The sequence below is a fragment of the Temnothorax curvispinosus genome, unplaced genomic scaffold, assembly GCF_003070985.1.
Source record: "Temnothorax curvispinosus isolate PA1 unplaced genomic scaffold, ASM307098v1 QBEX01005876.1, whole genome shotgun sequence".
Taxonomy (NCBI): domain Eukaryota; kingdom Metazoa; phylum Arthropoda; class Insecta; order Hymenoptera; family Formicidae; genus Temnothorax; species Temnothorax curvispinosus.
Genome location: NW_020215656.1, coordinates 935,344 through 949,058, shown reverse-complemented (window position 1 = coordinate 949,058; position 13,715 = coordinate 935,344). Strand labels below are relative to the sequence as shown.

Genomic DNA, 13,715 nt, shown 5'->3' with positions numbered 1-13,715 from the left:
CTATGTGGTCTGCAGCAATTTATCATAATAATTTATTTGTTAGAATATAACCGGTCCACGATAACCGATGCTAACCGGTCCAGTCCGCACGGCAAAACATATACTTAAAATTTTCCATTAGGATGACGCAGCACACCGAGGAATGCTTTCGATAACAATAAGCATGCATTTTCATTATCTAAAGCAAAATAAACATTAAAAGGGCTGTGTGTTCATTTTATCATGTTATTAATTCCGAGATAACATGTTGACTCTACCTATGGAAAAATTGACAAGACTCTTTGAAGAGACCGCCGTGTCCACACTTATTCTATTCCACAAGATTTGTAAATATTATAAAACAATGTATAAAGTAAAATAGTAAATAGAAAGTTCAAAATTTATGCGAACAACATCCTGCTATTGTCTTAAGCTTTAATGTTTTCCAATTAAAATTACGTTCGTTATAAAGCAAGTTTCTAAATTCCGCAAGACTTATTTATATCATAAAATAATGTATAAAGTAAACGGAAAATTCAAAATCCATGTGAACAACATCCTGCTATTGTCCTAAGCTTTAACGTTTTGCAATTAAAATTATAGTTTGTTATGGACAAGTTTCTAAATCACGATTTAGAACGAAGGAATATGTTATATAATATAGGCAGATCGCGTTACTGGAATTTAAGTTTATTTTGTATTTTGCAACCACTATTTAGAGAATTGGTGCCAAGATGCGTAGTCTCGCGGAAGAGGATCCAAAATAGCTAACGCTTTCGGCGGCTGGTCAGTGACCGATGCATTTTGCAATTCTTGATAATGTACGAAACAATAGATCGCTTCCACATATAACGAATGCCCATAAATATGCATATTCTTAAAAAAGAAAAAAAAATCTCTTTTAAAAATCGATTTATATTCTAAGAAAATTTATAAAATATGCCAACTACGTTTAAATGTTTCCCTCAGCTGCTAGACTATTCAATTATTTGTAATATTTCGATAAGAAACATTAATTAATAAAATATAAGAATGTTACGGATTTAAATTTATAAATTTTAATTATTTTGGAGAATTGCAGGTAATAAAAAATCCGTAAACATTTTAATTAAATAATCTGCCTGTAAAAAAATCTCTGTAATCAGTACACTACAAATATTTTTTACATAAATTAAGAAATAAGGCAATTATAAGACTGTTCTAATTCAATTTCATCAAAATGATGACTCATGTCATTTCCGTAACAGTTAATCAATTTCCAAAGAGCTTCTTGTGGTAATATTAACATTTCCATACAATGCGTAATTACCGTGACAAAAGCATTAAGTATCATAAAATATCAAAGGTCGATAATTAATGAAAACGAAATGTGCGAGATGTATAAAGTTAGCGGTCAAAAGTGACCGTTATCAAATCAATGTGTTAAATCTGTGCCAAACGGAAGGCTGTATTGGTCCTAATTTATCATCAACTCCGACTTGCAGACCAGAACTCGATCTGGCAGTCGTCCGCTGTTACGCAAGCTCGGAGACCTTGACCGACGCGCGATATCTGGAGTTCGTTTTAAACGTTCTTTCTATAGCATCTCGCATCGAACCATATTTTTATCGTCATCTTGACAGTTAAAAATACCTACATATATCACTTTTGATATTATTAAACCTGATACAAGCGCCACGTCGTATAGGAATCAGTGAGGATCCTTTTCTTTTCAATAAAAACAAAACAGTGCAATATACAACTGCGTATATAAATTTTTTTTCACGTCCTACACAGTGTTAAAAAAAGTTGGCAATTAAAGAAACTGACAAAACAAATGCGTTGCTGAAGCGAAATATACACGTGTAAAATTATTTGAGTTTAAATTAGCTTAAAGGCAAATGCACTTGAGGATGAGGACGCCGTTTTACTCGTTGGCAGCGAGTGCAACCACTGTGAAGCGTACTTCGTTGGGATCGCGTTCCATATATTCCTTGCACACGCGGGCAGCATCGTCCAGAAGTGCCTCCGGTGTAGTTGAGCCATGATTGATAGGAGCAGGCTTTCGACCGTCTAGAAAAACAAATATTTGTTATTACAGCATTTTTAATTAGCCATGTCATAAAGTCAAATGTAGAACAAACGCGTACCTAGCTCGTACAAGGAACCGTCCTTATGTACAAACGCGACAAAGTGGTGGTACACCTCCATATCCTCAGCTGGTGCCTAAAAGAAGAAAATAAATCTGTAATTTACAGTTTGAAAGACAATCATGTCATTTTCAGTTACAAAGTAGCCAAGTACCTCAGTCTGTCCTTCCTGGGCAGATTCCATGTGAGTATCAATAATTTCCTGCGATTTTTCTAAACGCTCTCCACGTTCAGCGTATGAGAGTCCTTTGGTTTCATCTAAGAACTTCTTGAGAAAGCCATCCTCCAATTGTATGCTGTAACGCAATAAAGGGAAAAGTATTTTTACTGTTTGTCAATGTGACGGACTAGATTATTTATGATCATAGATGCTTACACGTCCAAATTATTCGCTACGCTGTGAAGTAACGCAATTGTCCCACATGCGTTTGAGATATTTTGCTTCAAATGGTATACAGAATCTGAACCATCATTCTTGCTATCCTTAACTTCTGCTTTATCCTCTTCAGCCTTGTCAATCTAAGAAGACATTAAAGCAAATTTTTATATACAGAAACATGTCAGTCAAATCACCAAGACGCTTCGTCATATTGTACACTACATATACCTTTGAAAAAGGATAAAGCAAAATAACGGCAAGAACGGGCCTAGGGACGATTGCCAGCAAGTCCGACTCTAAACCGTACACATCTAAGACCGACCATTTCTTTGGAACGCCCAGCTTGTGGAGGAACTACAAAAATAGGCATGAAGTCAGTACACTGAATTTTTGCGCATTTCCGACCGTGCCGAAGAAATCTGTTAGAATGTTTTCTTTCGCGCGAAGCACGTGCTGATCGACGTATCCACGACTACGCGATCGCCGAGGAAACAACGAGATTAACCCGAACCGGCTGAACATTGCAGCTGCTTACCTTCGTCATAACCTGTAACAGAAAGCCCGGTTGTTCAATCGCTGCTCGAGCAACGTGTCGTGACTCGAGATGAGGCTCACTTACCTCTGGATTCGACTCCAAGGGCACCCAAGCCATGATGAATCGCGATAATTTTCACACGTAAGAGATTCCGTTCCAACACGCCGGTAAACGTTCCTCGACAAGCCCTTTCACGTCACACTCGTCACACTCACCACGTGATCACGTCACAGTCGATTCAAATTCGTGCAGTCTCGTTTCCATGACGAGACGACATCCGACATCGCGCGAAACGTCAAGTCACGCTACGTCTCGTTCTCGAATCGCGCGATATATTGCGATATATTGCGAGTGGTCGCGCGCGCAAAATTGTACGGTGTACAAAACGAAGGAAAATTATTTTTACTGTTTATCAATGCGACAGACTGGATTATGTACGGCTGAGTTTCTAAATTCATTGCCAGCGCTGAAAATCTATAGTATACGTTACGCGTACTATAGATTTCCAGCGCTGGAAGTCTATAGTATACATGTACGGATCCATCCTGTATCCGCGAGATGTTCCGTTCGCGACGACGGGAGATTCGAGAGTGAAATAGTGAATAGAGTGAGTACTGACGCCACGCCAATTTCATAATGATCCCGCGCGCGACACGACGCGCGCGATCGCCAAGTTCGAATGCCGAATCTATATACACGACAGTTAAATGTTATTATTACAAAGAATGTAAAATACAGAATTGATGCAGGTTTTGCTTACTAATTAAATGAATTGTGACGCCAGTTTTCCCGAAATCAATTTGTTTCCGTGTCTATCACGTTTTTCTAATAATGACGAAATATTTGAATATGCAACTTTGGTACGTGACACTACGTGAGTCAAATGGATGGCTAATAAAAACGTACAGTTGATCAACTAAAATTATGCAATTAAATTTTATTATTGCATGTACAGTATACAGTAATTGAACTTATTAATATTGCAAAAATATATTATGTAAAATTACACAACACGAAAATCATAAGCGCAGCACGGACACGCACCAAGGGGAGAGACTTTATCGACAGTGCCAGAAAATGGATATGCCAAATAGTTCCAACGTTGAAAATGGGTGCGAGTGGCGTTTCGAGCGGTCCAATATAAAACGGTATCATTTCAGGTTAGGTCCCCGTGGTCCAGCAGACAGATATCCACGTAAAAAGATTCTGTAACATATCATTTTTTTCATACAAGCAGTAGATTGCACGAGCAACTTCTTATTTACATCTGCTTTGTAGATTGCACCTTGGATGATACTTTAATTACACTATGAATACGATAATGCAGCCAAATGGAGCCGAGATGCACATATACATACATGACCATAATTTTACCATTGGTTAAAGATAACGTGACCTCAGTGAAGAGATAACATTTACTCTGAATTAATCTTGTAACACGAAATTGGTAATCCAACATTTGTAATTACGTATCCACAATAAAGTCAATCTACAATTGTCATCAATCTACAATCAATCTACATCAAATCTACAATTGTCAATTTTTGAAAAATATTTTTTCGAGATTTATAAAGATTTCTATTACAATTGTGAATTTTCGATTTGAATGCCAATTATTGAAAATTTACGATAAATTGACAGCTATACATGCATGCTAATTTAATTTAGATTAAATTTAATAATAAATATTATTTAAAATTTTTTCTAGGGTTTTAGCGGAATTACAGTGTTCCATAAAAATGTTGAACTGTACACATGAATTATATAGCGTCGACCAATAATAATGTGATCTTTGTCCTAAAACAATATGGAGTGCTAATCTAATCTAATCTCTAAATATGAAAGCAAAACAATATACAGAAATAGAATTCTCGTCCAGATTTAATATCAGTCAATAGGAATAAAAGACTCGTTTAACAATCATTGCTTTCACTACAAGTTTTTACTGGCAGGATGACGTTTATACATATCTGGTGTGCCGTACTGATTCTCTGTGTGACAGTAGAGGCATATGTTAATGTAATAACAAACTGGGATGAGAATAATTTTGTGCCATTTGCAACAAAAGCACCCAAATACGATCCAACTTGGTCTAGTCTAGACAGTCGACCGCTTCCGTCCTGGTACGATGAGGCAAAGTTTGGAATCTTTATTCATTGGGGTGTATTCAGCGTGCCCAGCTTTGGCTCCGAATGGTTTTGGAATCATTGGAAAGGTTGAACATATCTACTATCTTAGTTCTTATATTAAAAAATACTATGGAGATTAATGTGATATCTTATAGAATTCTATAAATGATATTGTAGAGGAGAAAAGAACTACAAAATTTTCCGATTTTATGAGAAAAAGGTATCCTCCAAATTTCACCTATCAAGACTTTGCACGAGACTTCACTGCTGAATTCTTTGATGCTTCCGAGTGGGCAGAATTATTTCAAGCGTCAGGTGCAAAGTATATCGTATTGACAAGCAAGCATCATGAAGGATATACACTGTGGCCATCAACGTATTCATTCAGTTGGAATTCTATGGATGTGGGGCCTCAAAAGGATCTTGTTGGTAATGAAGACATATATCTAATAACAATAAGATTTTGCATTAAATATAAACATTCTTATACGTATTACTTTTTCTGAAATAGGTGAACTGGCAGAAGCAATTCGAAACAAGACACATATAAAATTCGGCTTGTATCATTCATGGTTTGAATGGTACAATCCTCTTTATGTAACAGACAAAAGAAACAATTTTACAACAGATAGATTCGTCACCCATAAAGTGATGCCAGAATTCCGTGAGCTGATAGAAACGTACAAGCCGGATATAGTTTGGTCAGATGGAGATGGAGAGGCAACGGATACTTATTGGAAATCAAAGGAATTTTTAGCCTGGCTATACAATGAAAGTCCTGTAAAAGATACAGTAGTGGTGAATGATAGATGGGGCATTAATATACCATGCCATCACGGTGGTTTCTTTACATGTGCTGATCGTTTTAATCCTGGTAATTTATTATTATGCTTGTTATAATTAGAATTATCTAAATTATCAAAATGTAAAAGAGAGTATATTAATGGCAATTAATAGACTGGCAATTAATATTATTTAATAACTGATTAAATTGTTATATTAACAATAATTTGCTTCCCAGGTGTACTTCTTCCACATAAGTGGGAAAACTGTATGACTATTGACAAAAAATCCTGGGGATATCGCAGAAACGCTGTTTTATCCGAATACTATACATTGGCTGGATTAGTAAAGGAATTAGTAATTACTGTAAGCTGCGGTGGAAATTTACTGTTGAACGTTGGGCCAACAAAAGATGGTATTATTACACCAATATATGAAGAAAGATTGCGTGGAATGGGTAAACATCTTTTATATCTTATCATATTTTTTATTAATGTCTTGATCGATTCAGATATCAATTTTCTGATAATCTTAATGATATACAAGTAAACTTTTTGTTTTAGGCGCTTGGCTAGCAATTAACGGCGAAGCTATTTACAATACTAAGCCTTGGACAGTACAAAATGATACCTTAACTGGAAGTGTATGGTACACTATAAGTAAAAATGAAAAACAGCTATATGCCTCAATTCTAGAATGGCCTCAATTCTTTAATATCTTATCGTTAGGCTCGCTTAAACTTTCGGAGAATTCTCAGATACATCTACTTGGTTATTCGTCAGTAATTCCTGTAAGTGTATTACTACTTTTACCAACCTTTATGTTATAAAAATGGTGATAAAATAATTTTGAACATTTATTTCAGTGGAAACAATCCGATAATAAGCTGGAAATAAGTTTACCTCCTAACGCACACAAAGGACAGCCAGCTTGGGTATTAAAATTTAAGGAAAATAATCATTGAATGGTTGAAGATACAGTATTTTATATATAGATATAGATTTTCATCAATATATGCATATGTATTTACTGTATACATATGTAATACATATACTTACTAAGAATATATTTCGTCTGGTAGACAAGTTTGGAATTAGAATTAGAACTATTTAGAAATGTACTTAAATCATGAAAAATAATAAATCTTTATTAAAGTACTTGGCTGCCATCCCGTGCGTCTTAAAAGTTTGAATAAAAGAATATATCAGAAAACTTTAATAGAAATATTTTCTATTATACCTATATAAATATGTTAATATCAAATTTACATCACTTATTAAAACTAAAAACAAAGTATTTATAAACTTTTGTAGCATTTTTGTAAAATCGTTCCAGATAAATAAGTTACAATGAAAAAACTTTATCTCTCGTATAATCTTTCCTATTTCTCTCATATCTCCTCGTAACTCAAATTCATGCGATCTTATTTTCGTGAGAAGCAAAACACAAGTCGAGATGAATCTCGCTCCTCGAAAACACAATTGGTAGTGAATTGTTATAGAATGTAAACATTAAACATTAAACTGTGGGTGAAGAGATCATTAATTAGCACATAGCGATCGTTCTGTAAAATTGAAGCAGTTAAATAATACTGCATTTGGATATAAAACGGATATTTTTTACAAAAAGAAGAAAATTCTGTAGCGTATCATTCTTCGCATTTAAAGCAATTTCGATTTTATCTACGGCTGCTTTCCGATATTCCCTGTCAGTTTTAAAAATATATACAGTTTACGTCACGTACACTATAGATTTTCAATATTGGTGGTATAATGTACTGCGTGACTGTCGTGGTCGTGACTTAAAGTATAGATTTTTTCAATACAAAACCTAACCTAACATCCATTGTTCTCCTTGTCCCCTGTCCCTTCTCTGTATTTTAATTATACTGTATTTTTTAAACGTGATAATGACCAAGACACGAAGACGATTGTGGTCAACTTTCAAAAATAATGTAGCTTATGAAAAAATAACATAACATTTATAATACGTGTTGATCAATGTTATAAAATGAAGACCGTTAATCTAACAGTAACTGCGTGGTTATGTGACAATAAATAAAGCTTGTCAAGTTTACAATTATTGTTTTGAAATATATATTGCACTTTTCTATTATCATGCATAATTATGAACAAGATTATATGATTCAATCATTGAGGAAACCGGTTTGCGTTTAGTGTAGTTTAATATAACTGAATATAATAAAGAGCATTTGTTTCAAAACTCAATGCTTTTTGTGGAATTATTTTGTAAACAATGGCCGCTTAAATTTTCCATTCAAGTTGTATTGGTATCGATAAATAATATATAATGCCTGGTTTAAAAAATACGCGGTAACGATATCTAATCTCGAAACGATACAAAACAGTAATATAATCTTCGTCGAGTTTTAATACAAATACGGAGAGAAATAAAAGACCCGTTTGATGTCTGTTGCTTTCATTAGCTCAAGTCTCGTGGGATCAGAATGACGTTGTTTGGATGTATTTTGAGCACTGTGTTGATTTTGTGTATGTTAGTGGAGGCACATTATAACGTGATAGCTAGAACAGATGAGGAGGAGAATTTGGTGTCGATTTTAACAGAAACACCTAAATACGATCCAACTTGGTCTAGTCTAGACAGTCGACCGCTTCCACCCTGGTACGATGAAGCAAAATTTGGAATATTTATTCACTGGGGTGTATTCAGCGTGCCCAGCTTTGGCTCTGAATGGTTTTGGAATAATTGGAAAGGTTGAGAGTGTTATTATATTTTTTATATTTATGAAATATATCATGTATGTAGACTATACTGTTATTTATATATGTGATGTTGCAGAAGAAATTAACTCTACGAAGTACTCCGACTTTATGAAACAAAGGTATCCTCCGACTTTTACCTATCAAGACTTTGCACGTGACTTCACTGCTGAATTCTTCAATGCTTCTGAATGGGCTGAGTTATTTCAAGCGTCAGGTGCAAAGTATATCGTATTGACAAGCAAGCATCATGAAGGATACACATTGTGGCCGTCAACATATTCATTCAGTTGGAATTCCATGGATGTGGGACCTCAAAGGGACCTCGTTGGTAATAAAGCTACATGTATAACAATAAGATTTCGCATTAAATGTAAACATTCTTATAGATATTCTTTTTTTCATATGAAATTTCCAGGTGAACTGGCACAAGCAATTCGTAACGAGACAAACATAAAGTTTGGCTTATACCATTCCATGTATGAATGGTACAATCCTCTTTATGTAACAGACAAAGTAAACAATTTTACAACAGACAAATTTGTTACTCAGAAAATAATACCAGAGTTACAGGAGTTGATAGAAACGTACGAACCAGAAGTAGTTTGGTCAGATGGGGATTGGGAAGCGTCGGATTCTTATTGGAAATCAAAGGAATTTCTAGCATGGTTATACAATGAAAGTCCTGTAAAAGACACAGTAGTCGTGAATGATAGATGGGGTAGTGATATGCCGTGCCATCACGGTGGTTTCTATACGTGCACTGATCGTTTTAATCCTGGTAAGTAATGTAAAATTATAAAATACTAATACGAACTACTAATATGTAATTAGTAATATTAATAGTATATGTAATATGTAATATTATTAAATAAAGATTTGCATTTATACATAGGTAGGTTTACAAATTAATAAAATTTTGCTTTCTAGGTGTACTCCTTCCACACAAATGGGAAAACTGTATGACTATTGACAAAAAGTCCTGGGGATACCGCAGAAATGCTGCTTTATCCGAATACTATACATTGGCCGGATTAGTGAAAGAGTTAGTGATTACCGTGAGCTGTGGTGGAAATTTACTGATGAACGTCGGACCAACAAAAGATGGCATTATCACGCCAATATATGAAGAAAGATTGCGTGGAATGGGTAAACATCTTTTGTATCTTATCATATTTTGTATTAGTGTCTTGATTGATTCAGATATTAATTTTTTTGATGATCTTAATGATATACAAGTAAATTTCTTGTTTCAGGCGCTTGGCTAGCAGTTAATGGCGAAGCTATTTACGATACTAAGCCCTGGACAGTACAAAATGATACTTTAACAGAAAGTGTTTGGTACACATTAAGCAAAAATGAAAAACAGTTATATGCCTCAATTTTAGAATGGCCAGATGATAATATCTTATCGTTAGGCTCGCTTAAACTTTCAAACAAGTCTCAGATAAATCTACTTGGTTATTCGTCAGTAATTCCTGTAAGTGTGTTGCTATTTAGATATATGTTATAAAAATAGTTAAGTAATTTTGTTCATACATTTTAGTGGAAACAATCCGATGAGTTGAAAATAAATTTGCCTCTTGATGCACACAAAGGACAGCCAGCTTGGGTATTAAAGTTTGGTGATTAAATAATGTACATATATTTTACTAAGAATATATTTTATATTGTATATATTGTTTTCAAAAATACATACGAAAGAAAATGACATTTTATAGAAAATGACATTTCCATAGAAATTTTCTGTAACAAAAATATCAAATACAATGCAGCGTATTGTAATCATAGTTGTAAAACGCTTCAAAGTAAATTAAAAAAAATTAAAAGAAATACCAAGCACCTCTTTGTTATTCCACAGATAAGCAAATGCTAACAGAAAAAATATTACACGTGAGCTACTTCGTATAGATAAGCTCCAAGTAGTTTTGTCTGGAAATAATAAAAAGATAAGTTGTAAAGATAAATCGTTTTAATATATCGATTTTTAAAAAATGGTCAATTAGCAAATTTTTAGCTGCTCTACCAATAGTTATGCTTACCCCTTGGATGTAATTATATACATTCAACTTTTCATTTTGAGAATGTGCACCATCGTCACCCTGGCCGACTGGTAAGAGCAATACATTTTTACCAGTAACTTCCTGGAAAGTCAGGGTAACTGGTATCGACCCGCCTTCCCGAGAAAGGTCGGGTTCTACATTGTAAACATGTTGAGTTGCTTTTCGGCCAGCTATGTAATTCGGATGGTCGGGATTCTCGGACCATGGTTTGCCACCGTGGAACATGCTCACGTTCATAATATTTGGGCTACCTCTGCTTTGCCATTTCTTATTTATATAAGCGATAACCTTCTCGGTCGTCTTATCCGGAGTCATATTAGGCACTATTCTAATCGAAAATTTGCCAATAACTTTACTCGGAATTACTGTTTTTGCTCCTGGCTCACTGAAAGCACCTTCTATCCCATGAATAGACAAACTGGGCTGCCTCCAACGATGCATTAAGATCTTGGTCTGCAAAAATTGGAATATAAATCGGGACATATATTTAACATGCATTTTTAAATTTATAAAAAAGAAAAGAGAAAATATATACATGCACATACCTTATCTTCCTTATGCGCTAGTTGTTTAGTTCCAACTGTTTCCCTAAATTCATTTACATCAAAATCTATATCCTTGTAACTATCTAATTCAGCTTTTGTCAATTCTGCCACATTATCATAAATGTTGTCTATCAAAATGCGACCGTTGACATCGACCAGGGTATTCATTAAGTAAATGAGATCTGCCATAGCTTCATATATACATCCACCAAAGGTACCACTGTGTAAGTCCTTAGTAGCGCAATTGACTTCTATTTGGAAATAGCAAATGCCTCGCAGACCATAAGTGATACATGGTTTCTTGGTGCCCAGCCAATAATTATCAGATATGCAAACGTAGTCTACGTTCTTTAAAAAGCTGTCTTTCCTTGCCCAAAGAAGTTCATCCAAACCTTCACTGCCACTTTCTTCCATTCCTTCAAAGACAAACTGTACAAAAAAATTCCAAGCAATTAAAATAAATATAATATTATAAATTAGTCGACAATATATCGAGTCAAGCATTCTTTATTTCGTTAAGAAATACCTTGAGATTAACAGGGATATCGATCCCAGTTGCTTTGTAAGCTTGCAATGCGTGTATCCAACAAAGAACCGGCCCTTTGTCATCTGTGCTGCCTCGACCGAAAAGTTTTCCATCTTTTTCAATAAGAGTGAAAGGCTCGGTATCCCATCCATCCTTCTTTAGCGCAGGCTGTACATCCAAATGTCCATACAAAAGTACAGTTTTCTTTTTCGGATCTGAGCCAAGACTACCGAGTAGTACAGGAGGGAGTGGGATTTCACTGCCATCAGGGAGAGGCTGTTTGCCTACGTCAGCTAATTCCGTAGTCGCTCCAAGATTCTTCAACCTCACTTCTCCCCACTTCATCATTTTAATCACTTCGTCTCTGTGATCCGCCCATGCTGATACGGATTTGATAGCTACCGCCTCTTTCAAGTTATCTATATATTCCTGTTTATGCTCGTCTATGTACCTATAGCAGCGCAAAAAAAAATAACCGAATGAAAGTGAGCAAAAATTACAAACAAAACGTACACATAAACGACTGTATACATTGAGCCTGCCCAAAAATGACGTCTTTCTACGAAATTAGCTTTCGTGAAATTAGAAATACTTTAAAGAATAAACGAAACGTACTTAAATAAAGTTTCCAAGGCCGGTGGTAATGCCATGACTGTTAATATTAATTCCGTTAGAACGCACGAACGCAGATCAAACGTGTAGTGGCTGGAATGCAACTGCCAACTCAACCTGGTTTGGCAAATCTGGTACTCCTATAAGATAGTATATCTTCCTCTCCCCTTTACTCTCTCGTTTCCGCTCTTTGAGAGAGCACACGCTATCACGCGAAACTTACGATAACGCAATACCTCACTCACTCACTCACTGTGGCTGTGGCAGGAATCAGGAGTGTGGGTCGTGTGGGATCGGTTAGCACAACAGCTGACAATAACAATGACACCTCGAGCCTCGAGTCCTCGTTATTATTCGAACGTGGGACCAATCAAAATAGATTTCACATAGAAACTCACGGAAACGCCATTGTTGCATTATAAAATGATTACAAATTATTAAAAATTCGTCAGCATTATCTACTTATTGTTAGTATTATTCTTCTACATATGCCAGATAAAAACGCTCGTATTATCTATGATGGATATATGACTGCAGCGGAATACACATTTGACGAACATGGCTTTGCAATTTTACTCTTCTCGTAACTCTTTTTTTTTCTTTCTGTTTATAACATCTGTGACACATTATACACTCATCTTGTTTTGTGTAGCATTTCGCAGATAAAAAGTTTTATTTAATGTATAAATAAGAATTATAAAAAAGAAAGTTAGATATAATTATATCTAACTTCTTTTTTTTAAGAGACTGGAGACTGTTTTTCATTCTGCTCCGAATCATACGAAGACGATTGTTGCAAAAAAGTGTTACATTATATTATATTATTATGATGATTACCGAAATATTGCGTTCTTCTTTTGTTCCTTTATCAAGTTAAAATGTTAAACTGTTAGAGAATAAAGCTAAACGTCAAATGTTAAAGGTGCATTTTCAAATGAATAAATTCCCATCTCACATATTAAAGTAATTTGGACTAAATACCGATAAATTTAATCGACGATTAACTCAATCGGCGAAATTGTCTACGACAACATTTTTCGTTACATAATATTGTTATATATATATATCTTTCTCTCTTTCTTTATTCTATCTGTAAAAAAAAAAAAAACTTATGTAAATATATAAATAAAATAATAAAAATATATAAGGCTCTCGTGATTAAATCAGTAAAATTTACTAAATAAAATAATCCTCTTTTATATGTTAACCCTCCGTCAGCAATCATGTTTTTACAAATTCGTCGTTCTGGGTCGTTGCTTCAACACGCATTGACAGAAACCGGCGTCACCGCGGC

General features: G+C 34.9%; 4 protein-coding genes across 5 annotated transcripts; 2 read left to right on the top strand and 2 right to left on the bottom strand.

Annotated features, from left to right (window-relative positions):
• Positions 1–1,708: 1,708 nt before the first annotated feature.
• LOC112455187 (ubiquitin carboxyl-terminal hydrolase isozyme L3-like) lies at positions 1,709–3,263 on the bottom strand. The gene is made up of 7 exons (XM_025016963.1): positions 3,107–3,263; positions 3,023–3,034; positions 2,716–2,841; positions 2,485–2,627; positions 2,263–2,404; positions 2,109–2,184; positions 1,709–2,031 (listed from the first exon to the last, which is right to left on the bottom strand). The coding sequence occupies exons 1-7, from the start codon at positions 3,137–3,139 to the stop codon at positions 1,886–1,888; spliced, it is 678 nt and encodes a 225-aa protein (XP_024872731.1). The 5' UTR covers positions 3,140–3,263; the 3' UTR covers positions 1,709–1,885.
• A 750-nt stretch (positions 3,264–4,013) lies between these two features.
• Positions 4,014–7,091, top strand: LOC112455173 (alpha-L-fucosidase-like). Of its 2 annotated transcripts, none has more exons than XM_025016938.1 (8): positions 4,014–4,217; positions 4,301–4,469; positions 4,731–5,237; positions 5,329–5,580; positions 5,663–6,025; positions 6,173–6,391; positions 6,498–6,724; positions 6,800–7,091. In XM_025016938.1, the coding sequence occupies exons 3-8, from the start codon at positions 4,976–4,978 to the stop codon at positions 6,896–6,898; spliced, it is 1,422 nt and encodes a 473-aa protein (XP_024872706.1). In that variant the 5' UTR covers positions 4,014–4,217; positions 4,301–4,469; positions 4,731–4,975; the 3' UTR covers positions 6,899–7,091. The 2 variants fall into 2 exon arrangements, with proteins under 2 accessions (XP_024872706.1, XP_024872705.1); XM_025016937.1 differs by having other exon boundaries at positions 4,014–4,230.
• A 668-nt stretch (positions 7,092–7,759) lies between these two features.
• On the top strand, positions 7,760–10,421 carry LOC112455171 (alpha-L-fucosidase-like). Its single transcript, XM_025016935.1, has 7 exons — positions 7,760–7,888; positions 8,381–8,669; positions 8,755–9,006; positions 9,094–9,456; positions 9,606–9,824; positions 9,932–10,155; positions 10,222–10,421. The coding sequence occupies exons 1-7, from the start codon at positions 7,844–7,846 to the stop codon at positions 10,306–10,308; spliced, it is 1,479 nt and encodes a 492-aa protein (XP_024872703.1). The 5' UTR covers positions 7,760–7,843; the 3' UTR covers positions 10,309–10,421.
• A 104-nt stretch (positions 10,422–10,525) lies between these two features.
• On the bottom strand, positions 10,526–12,998 carry LOC112455172 (cytosolic non-specific dipeptidase). The gene is made up of 5 exons (XM_025016936.1): positions 12,425–12,998; positions 11,810–12,260; positions 11,284–11,712; positions 10,718–11,191; positions 10,526–10,607 (listed from the first exon to the last, which is right to left on the bottom strand). Exons 1-5 carry the CDS (start codon positions 12,457–12,459, stop codon positions 10,563–10,565), a joined length of 1,434 nt encoding a protein of 477 aa, XP_024872704.1. The 5' UTR covers positions 12,460–12,998; the 3' UTR covers positions 10,526–10,562.
• Positions 12,999–13,715: the final 717 nt, after the last annotated feature.

What these genes read in the sequence shown, in the direction of transcription:
- LOC112455187 (XM_025016963.1), bottom strand. Translation starts at nt 3,139, where the DNA reads ATGGCTTGGGTGCCCTTGGAGTCGAATCCAGAG. An exon ending in TGCTTTATCCTTTTTCAAAG is followed by an intron (nt 2,628 to 2,715) that starts GTATATGTAGTG and finishes ATGTCTTCTTAG; the next exon opens with ATTGACAAGGCTGAAGAGGA. An exon ending in GTAGCGAATAATTTGGACGT is followed by an intron (nt 2,405 to 2,484) that starts GTAAGCATCTAT and finishes ATTGCGTTACAG; the next exon opens with CATACAATTGGAGGATGGCT.
- LOC112455173 (XM_025016938.1), top strand. Translation starts at nt 4,976, where the DNA reads ATGACGTTTATACATATCTGGTGTGCCGTACTGATTCTCTGTGTGACA. An exon ending in TGCTGATCGTTTTAATCCTG is followed by an intron (nt 6,026 to 6,172) that starts GTAATTTATTAT and finishes TTTGCTTCCCAG; the next exon opens with GTGTACTTCTTCCACATAAG. An exon ending in GTTATTCGTCAGTAATTCCT is followed by an intron (nt 6,725 to 6,799) that starts GTAAGTGTATTA and finishes CATTTATTTCAG; the next exon opens with TGGAAACAATCCGATAATAA.
- LOC112455171 (XM_025016935.1), top strand. Translation starts at nt 7,844, where the DNA reads ATGACCAAGACACGAAGACGATTGTGGTCAACTTTCAAAAATAAT. An exon ending in CACTGATCGTTTTAATCCTG is followed by an intron (nt 9,457 to 9,605) that starts GTAAGTAATGTA and finishes TTTGCTTTCTAG; the next exon opens with GTGTACTCCTTCCACACAAA. An exon ending in GTTATTCGTCAGTAATTCCT is followed by an intron (nt 10,156 to 10,221) that starts GTAAGTGTGTTG and finishes CATACATTTTAG; the next exon opens with TGGAAACAATCCGATGAGTT.
- LOC112455172 (XM_025016936.1), bottom strand. Translation starts at nt 12,459, where the DNA reads ATGGCATTACCACCGGCCTTGGAAACTTTATTTAA. An exon ending in GCCTTGGAAACTTTATTTAA is followed by an intron (nt 12,261 to 12,424) that starts GTACGTTTCGTT and finishes GCGCTGCTATAG; the next exon opens with GTACATAGACGAGCATAAAC. An exon ending in TAGCGCATAAGGAAGATAAG is followed by an intron (nt 11,192 to 11,283) that starts GTATGTGCATGT and finishes CAATTTTTGCAG; the next exon opens with ACCAAGATCTTAATGCATCG.